Source organism: Nicotiana sylvestris, chromosome 11 (genome assembly GCF_000393655.2).
Source record: "Nicotiana sylvestris chromosome 11, ASM39365v2, whole genome shotgun sequence".
In the NCBI taxonomy this organism is placed as follows: domain Eukaryota; kingdom Viridiplantae; phylum Streptophyta; class Magnoliopsida; order Solanales; family Solanaceae; genus Nicotiana; species Nicotiana sylvestris.
Genome location: NC_091067.1, coordinates 59,891,094 through 59,899,682, shown reverse-complemented (window position 1 = coordinate 59,899,682; position 8,589 = coordinate 59,891,094). Strand labels below are relative to the sequence as shown.

At 34.9% G+C, this 8,589-nt stretch overlaps 1 protein-coding gene across 1 annotated transcript; it reads left to right on the top strand.

Annotated features, from left to right (window-relative positions):
- Positions 1 to 909: 909 nt before the first annotated feature.
- On the top strand, positions 910 to 2,765 carry LOC104227295 (cyclin-D5-3). The gene is made up of 4 exons (XM_009779513.2): positions 910 to 1,404; positions 1,501 to 1,879; positions 1,974 to 2,107; positions 2,194 to 2,765. The coding sequence occupies exons 1-4, from the start codon at positions 1,198 to 1,200 to the stop codon at positions 2,308 to 2,310; spliced, it is 837 nt and encodes a 278-aa protein (XP_009777815.1). The 5' UTR covers positions 910 to 1,197; the 3' UTR covers positions 2,311 to 2,765.
- The last annotated feature ends 5,824 nt before the right edge of the window (positions 2,766 to 8,589 follow it).

Sequence of the window (8,589 nt, the reverse complement as noted above, 5' to 3'; positions counted from 1 at the left end):
AAATTAAAGGATAAAATTTGTACGAAATGGTATAGGTCCGTACTAGGTTATTGTACACCTGTACCAGTAGAATTCTTTACTACAATTAGGAATGTACTATATTGGGGTTTTCTCCTCCTATATAAAGGGGACCCCAATCATTTTGCAAGTATCATCTCACATTATTCACTGTAATAGAATATTCTACTATGCACTTGTTTACTGTGCTCACCAAGTGTTCTTCAGCTTTATTGCTTTTACTTTACTGTTCATATTTTATTGTTCTTAGCTCACCTCGAGGCCCCCAAGAAAATTGAGCTCGAGGTCCTTATTGCTCTAGCAACATTGGTTTGGTTCATCAATTCCTCTTACTTGGACCTAATATTATGTATATTCACTAGTATTAGAATAAATCACATATCTTTAAAACCACAAATCATATTTAATTGTTACTCCCATTTTTCGAGATAAACACACGTATAAATTCAACCGTACCGTTTTACGGATAAAGACTTATAACAATATAAATATAAATAAAAATATATGAAACTTGCTTACTGGAATGTGATCAATATTGGAGATACGCACAAAAGAAAAGACATGTTTTTTAAAAGAATTTACTCTAACAAACAAGTTCTGAAAACTTAAAAATTAAATTTGTAAACTCTATTTTTACAAAATTTCAAACAAACGCATATGGCGGCTGACATGGTAGCTACTTGACTTGTCATTCGAAAATACTGAATTACTCTAACACCAGAAAGAAAAAGAGTCGTGTCCAATCACCAAAAGAATTACAGCAATAGAAATTGTCCACTAACATTCATCCCATTGGACCGTCCCTTCACGCGCCCATACTCTCATCTCCTTAATAGTTAAAACCCCTAATCTCCCTCACAACTGAATTTTCTCTTTCTCTCTCTAGTCAAACCTTACTCATTCAGCTTTGACTCAAAACTGCCACCACCATCTCCGCTGGCGTACTCGCCACCACGTACCGGCAAGTCTCTATATTCACGCCCACATCTCAAAATTTACACCGTTTTTGACGGTTATAAAATTATACAGCACACGTAAAATCAGAATATATAAATTGTACCCCGCAAATTTCTTTCCCCTCCTTATCTCATCACTACCATATTTATCCTAAAATTTCTGCTACTTGTATGCATTGTACACATGTAAACTAACCCCAAGTGGGCAAAAAAATGTTTTAAGATGGAAAATACATTTTCTTATTCCAGTCTTCTATGTGAAGAAGAACACACACTGATTATATCTGAAGAAAATGGTGATGAATATATACAAATGTTGATTGATAGAGAAATTGCCAGTTTTGGACTCCTAGGTCAAAACTCTTCACATGTTACCAATTTTGACTGGATTCAACAAGCTCGCTTGGCTGCAGTTCAGTATATTCTTAAAGTTAGTCCTAACAAAAACCCCCATTTATTTTATTTTTTTTGAATTTTCTTTCGATGTTTTTTATGACAATGTGAAATAAATGTTAATTTGATGCAGACAGGAGAATCATTTGGATTTAGATTCCAAACAGTTTATATAGCAGTGACATATTGTGACGGATTTCTTTCAAGAAGGTTTCTAGATGGTGAAAAACAGTGGGCAGTAAAGTTACTAGCAGTGGCATGTTTATCTTTGGCTGCAAAAATGGAGGAATGCAAAGTGCCAACATTAACAGAATATCCCAGTGAAGAATATATTTTTGAGAGCAGAGTGACTCAAAGAATGGAGCTCTTGGTACTTAATACACTGGAATGGAGAATGGGGTGTATCACTCCTTTTTATTTCATTAATTATTTTGTATCAAGATTTTGCAAAAATGATTCAAGGAAATGTGTGATTTCCAGTACTGTGGAAATCATCTTTGGTGCTCTCAGAGGTAATTTTGATTTCTCATTCAAAGTCTAGTTTTCTGATTTAGTCAATAGTGATTTTTTGTTTTTTGTTTTTTGTTTTACCATTTAATTAAGCAGATATAAAGTTAATGAGTGTGAGACCATCTGTACTAGCAGCAGCGGCTACATTACTGGTACTAAATAAAAGTTTGACCATGGAAGCTTTAGAGGTTGAAATAAATGTCTTACATTTGAATGGTATTCTTCAAATTGTGAGTCTCTGACCCTTTACTTTTTATTAGAATATCCCATTATTATATTGTTCAAATAACCTTTTCTTTTGTAACTGCTACTCCAGGATGATGTGTTTTCTTGCTATAATCAAATGTTATACCTTAACAAGGAAATATGTAAGTCACACAAGTGCTTAGTATCTCCTCAATTGTCACCAAATCAACTGCTGAGGAATTGGTAAATTAGAAAAATCTTCAGTTCCATCCAAAAGAAAGAGCCTCACTTTCCTGGAGATTGACCAAATTGATGATAAACCCCAGCAGAAGCGTCAATGCACAAGTAATGTTGGCAAATAAAGCACAAGTTCAACTCCAATCAGTTGGGTTATTAGGGTCTCAACCGTTAAAGAAACATTAGTAGGAATTGTTGGTTTTAGTGTTTGTTGAATTTATTGTTTATTAATTTATTTTTGTTGTTTATTCATCTCTCAAGCTTACTAGGATAGTCTGTCTATCTTCAAATCAGAACGGGGTAATGTGTAGTTACAGCTCCCTCAGATTTTTTTTCCTTTCACTTGGGATGCTTTTATAATATAACAAGTGTCTTTTGAAGAAAGTGGAAAGCAATTTGGGGCTATGAGAGGATGAAAGTTTAGAACTGTTTGTGTGATTTGATGCATCTATGTCTCTTGTTGGCCAATAGCCATCAACAAGAAAAAGAAAAAGGTTTGTAGAATGCGATTGGATTTGTTTTGAATTTTTGGGACATTTAGCCTTTTTGAGGGTAGGGTCCTTGTGCTCTTTTTTCTCCATATGAAGCTTCGCCTAATGGGAAATCTTGAAAAGAGAAACTTAGGGCCCATTTGGCTATAAGAAATTATTCACTTTATTTGAATTTTTTTTCTTTAATCAGAACCAGTGCTTATCCATGAAAACTTCAAATTTCACTTGAAGTTAAATTTCAGATTTTTTTTCGGAAATTTAAAAACTTCAAAAAGTTATTTTTCAAATTTTTTTCACTTCAAATCACTCACAAAAATTTAAAAACTACTCCAAATAGTATTCATGTTCTAACACAACTCTAATTTTAAAATACCATTTTTAATTTAAATTTTTTTTACTTTTTTTGGAATTTTAGAATTCTTAAGTCATTTTGTAGTGTAGTGAAAAGCAAAAGAATTTGTACTTTAATTTAACTTTATAGTAAGACATCTTTGTGTACTTCATTTTCCTTTTCTGAAGTGGACTGTTCTTTCCTTGATATATATTATGTGAAGGGGGGTACTACAAGATAGATGTCTATGTCTTTGTATGTTAGAGTTGCTTCCTTTTCACTCAAATTTACTGGACTATATGTATTTTCTTTTTCCCCATATGAAGCTATGCCTAATGGGAAATCTTGAAAAGTTTTGAGAAACTAAGTCATTTTGTAGAGTAGTGAAAAGGAAAGAATTTGTACTTTGGATTAAATTTGATAGTAACACATCTTTGTGTACTTCATTTTCCTTTTCTGAAGAGGACTGTTCGTTCCTTGATATATATATATAATGTGTAGGGTTGATAAAACCAGTTGAATTCACTCGACAATGTAACATGCAATTGATTCAGAGTGAGGAATTTACCAAGAGAAATGAGAGGAAACGAGGTGAAGAAGATGATTGTCTGCAATTCTCACTAGAGTAGCTGAAATAAACGTGAATGGGAATTTATAAGTCCCACTTCTAACCGCCTTTAATTGACTAACTTTTTAAGGACAAAACTTTCTAACTTTGACACATAGGTCCCTCAATTTACTCTGTGTGTAAACTAGCCTATATTACAATATTCCCCTTCAAGCTGGTGGGTGAAGCACATTGAGCACACCAAGATGGGACAAAAGAAAATGATGATGTGCTGATCCCAGACCCTTGGTCATAAGGTCTGCCAATTGTAGATTGATAGAAATGTATTGTTGTGCCAATTGTCCAGTCTTGATTTTTTCTCGAACAAAATAACAATCTATCTCAATATGCTTAGTTCTTTCATGAAAGATGGGACTGGCTGCTATCTGTAGAGCAGCCTTACTGTCGCAATGCAAAGGAACTAGTTTTTGCACATGGACTTAAAGCTTTTTCCGCAGTCCTAAAAACCATGTAATTCTGCAGCCGCTGCTGCTAGACTCCTGTATTCAGCTTCTACTGAACTTTGACTCATAGTTTTTTGCTTCTTGGACTTCTAGGAAAGCAAGGAATCACTCAATTTAATGATGTAGCCTGTGAGTGATCTCCTAGTGTTTGGACAAGATGCCTAGTCATAATCACAATAAGCAGATAGACCGTTAAGAGGGCATGTGCTTAGTAAAATCCAAGGCCTGGGGCTGATTTCACATAGCTGACCACACGCAATGCTGCATCCTAATGAGATTGTTTGGGATGTTGCATAAACTGGCTGAGCACTTGAACTGCAAAGCTAAGATCTGGTCTAGTAATGGTTAGTTAGACTAACTTCCCAGTGAGTCTTTGGTAGCTTCCAATATCTTCTAGTTCCTCATCTCCCTTGACTCTTACATGCTTATCATAGACGATGGTAGTCAATTCCTGATTCAATTCAATGGGAGTGAACATTGGCTTGGCTGCTGCAAGTCCAACCTCTGAGATCAAATGCATACTTTCTCTGAGTGAGCAGAATCCCTTACATTGATCTCAGAACCTCTATGCCAAGGAAATATTGAAGTTCTCATAGATCCTTTACCTTAAAGGAATTGTGTAAGGTCTGTTTAACCTCTTCTATTAGTTCTACATTGTTGTCAGTTATAAGTAAATCATCCACATATACCAGGATGATAACAATGTGAGGTCTTGTCTTCTTAGGGAATAGAGAGTGATCATGAGCACTTTGAGAGTATCTTCCTTCCAGTAAAGTTTCAGTCAGCTTAATGTTCCACTACCTTGAGGCATGTTTAAGGCCATACGGAGATTTGAGCAGCTTGTATTTGCGGTCCTCCTGTTTCTGGAAAACTTGAGGTAAGTCCATATAAAATTCTCCATAGAGGTCTCCTTGCAAAAATGCATTGTTCACATCCATTTGAAATAAAGTCCAACCTCTTGATGTTGCAATGCTGGTTATTGTCCTCACAGTGACTATTTTTGCCACTAGGAGAAGATTATGCCTTCTTGTTGAGTATAACCCTTGGCCACTAATCTAGCTTTGTATCTCTCTATTTCTCATTTGCTTTATATTTTATCTTAAACATCCATTTAGATCTTATTGTTCTCTTACTAACATGCAAGTCAACTATCTCCCAAGTAGTATTGTCCTCAAAGGTCTTAATTTCTTGTGACATTGCTTCTATCCAGTTCTTGTCCTTGCATGCTTCCTTGAAGGATTTAAGTTCAACTTCTGCTGCAAACACTCCCAAATAAGCTTGGTAGTTATTGGATAAATGAGTGTAGGCAATAAAGTTTGAGATGCAGTGTGGCTTGTTCTGTGAGCTGGATGTGGTAAAGTAATCTTCCAACCAAATGGAGGGTCTTGAATCTCTGCTGGACTTTCTGGTATACAAGTTATCTTCAAGTGTCTCTTCTACAGATGGTTAGCTTGTGTCTGTTTGTGCCTCAACTGATGTGCACACTGTTGAACTGTGTCTGCATCATCAGACTCAGCTATTGGAGTCATAGCTTGTTCAGAATCAGCTACTACTAGAATGACTTCTAAGTCTGATGTTGCCATTTATTCAGTTGGAATCTGCTCTTTAGTGTTTGGATGATAAACTAGTTGTTCATCTGGGAAAATTGATGGTGTATCACTTGGGAAGAGATCTTCTGCAACCTGCATCCCTTCCTTGAAAGGGAAGATATTCTCTCTGAATGTTACATCTCCGCTAACAAATACTTTTCTGCTTTTCAGATCATATAACCTATAGCCCTTTGTGTTTATGAGTAGCCAATGAGAACAGATTTCCTTGACCTTGGTGCAAATTTATCTCCTCCAGGTAAATTTCTTGCAAAACAAAGAAACAATGAGTTGGATAGATTACCAAATATAGTACGTTCTCTCTCTATCCCAATTAATGTGGCACCATTCGAATTTTGAGACTCAAATAAATTATGCTTTGATTGTAGTTTTTTCATGTCTTTTAAATATTTTAAATTGTTAATTATTGTGACTTATAGTACTTTTATATAGTTTTTAAATATAAAAAGTTTATTTTTAAAAAATAAAAAAAATTGTGTCAAGATTAATGGCCAATTATGCGGCCCATTTGCGGATCACAGTGCGACAGAAAATCTGTATCGGGGCTCCGTCGCCGGCATTATCATAACTATCTTTTGTATCTTTAGAGGCTCTGTGGATATTACGTGGATTGTGTATGAGTGCTAGAAAGGCCAGGCAGATTATGTTGTGTTTTGGACTCTTGATCCATTAAATCGTAAATTGTATATATTTTGGGAACTTAATAATGATGTAGCAAAATGAAATGAAATGAATTAGTAATGTTTATATATATGATCCTTCTAATGTTTAACTAATGGAAACGTGCCTTCTCTAGATCATAAGCGAGTTGGGTAGAAAGTGTTTATCAGGCTTGCTCGACCGGGTTCATTCGATTGAGCGCCGGTCGCGCTTTCCGAGGTTGGGGCGTGACATAAGTCCCACTTTTAACTGCCTCTAACTGACTAACTTTTTAAGGACAAAACTTTCTATCCTTGACACATAGGTCCCTCAATTTACTATGTGTGTAAACTAGCCTATATTACAATAAGGGGGTACTACCAGATAGATATCTATGTCTTTGTATGTTAGGGTTGCTTCCTTTTCACTAAAATTTAGGGGATTATTCGTATGAAATTTTGGTTAAACATATTTTATTTTACCCACAGCCCAAATCAATTTGATAAGTTTAATGATCCTTTTTTATAATTTAAAACTTTTATAATGCAAAGTCAAAATATAAAAAAGAATCAAAACTGTCTGTTAAAAAATTGAATAAAAGCTCTTTAGCTAAAAGTAAAAGAGAACCTTTTTAGGAAGAGGATTGGAATCTATACATTGATCTATATCTTTTTTGAATTGTACGCACCAGACAAATTTAATCCCGAGTTTTATATTGGAATAATCCCCTAATTTCCAGCAACCAAACAGTCTCATGAGTATTACTTGGGTTATGTTTAATTGCCCTGCATTAAAATAGTGCAGGCGGTGTCTATCTCATCAACTGAAACATGTCTTATATATTAACTCCACAAAGTGAAATTTAAAAGGAGGATGAGTCATCCTGATAAAGCTTGGATTCGAAGAAAATCTATAGGAAATTATCTAGGGTTAAAGATATAACGCAGAGAGAGAAAAGAAGCTTCTAGCTTCTGTATTTTGGGAAAGACCGAACTCGAATGAACTGAAAGAATTGTTCAATTACAATCCTAAGCATGTTACGATGTATAAGGAGAATGTCACTTAAACATTACATTGGGCCTCTCTATTTTCTTTCCTTTTACTTCTTTTGTACTGGGCAAAGAAGCCTACTCTTGTATTTATGCACTTGTCCTGTTAGCTTTGGCCCATATAACTTAGGATTGTAATTGAACAATTCATTCAGTTCATTCGAGTTCGGTCTTTCCCAAAATACAGAAGCTAGAAGCTTCTTTTCTAGCTCTCTCTGCGTTATACCTTTAACCCTAGATAATTTCCTAGAGATTTGTTTCGAATCCAAGCTTTATCATGGTATCAGAGCCCGGATAGTTAGATCAAGTAATTTCAAATCGACCGATGTTACCCTTGAACATTTTCGCTGGATTTTTGCTCTTCCGCAATGCAACACATCCTTAAAATAACCTGGTAGATCGGTGTAAGTCATGCTAGCTGTATTTAGTTCTAATTTTGATGAAAACTTTCCTGAGATGAACTTTTCCTATCAATTACTACCCAAATGAATTAAGGAAAAATGAAGATAAAAAGATTGTGGCTCGCCTGATAATTTTAATAATTTGTTCCAATTGTTCTCTAATGGAATTGTTTTGTGCAACAAGACCATGTCAAAATGATCAAGTTGATGACCTTGTTTCTTGATATCTATAGCCCGTTTAGCCAAGCTGCAAAAATCAGTTTATTTTGAGCAGTGTTTTTTTAAAAGTGCTTTTCTCAAAAGTACTTTTGGTGAGAAGTAGTTTGTGTTTGACTAATTAGTTTGAAAAACAATTCTGAGCAGCAATTAGTGTTTGGCCAAGCTTTAAAAAACTGTTTCTAAGTGTATTTTTCTCAAAAGTGCTTCTAAAAAAAGTGCTTTTGGAGAGAAGCTACTTTTTTCTGCTTCTCCAAAACTGCTTCTGCTTCTCCTCAAAAGTACTTTTTTTCTTTCCAAAAGCTTAGCCAAACACCTCAATTTTTGGTCAAAAGTGTTTTTGGCAAAAAAAAAAAAAAAACTGGCAAAAAAAAAACTTTACTGTACTGTTCAGTCTACAATCAAAAGCTACTAGTAGTCTACTAGTCAAAAAACTTTACTTGGCCAAACAGGCTACTAGTCTCAAAACTTTACTGTACTTATC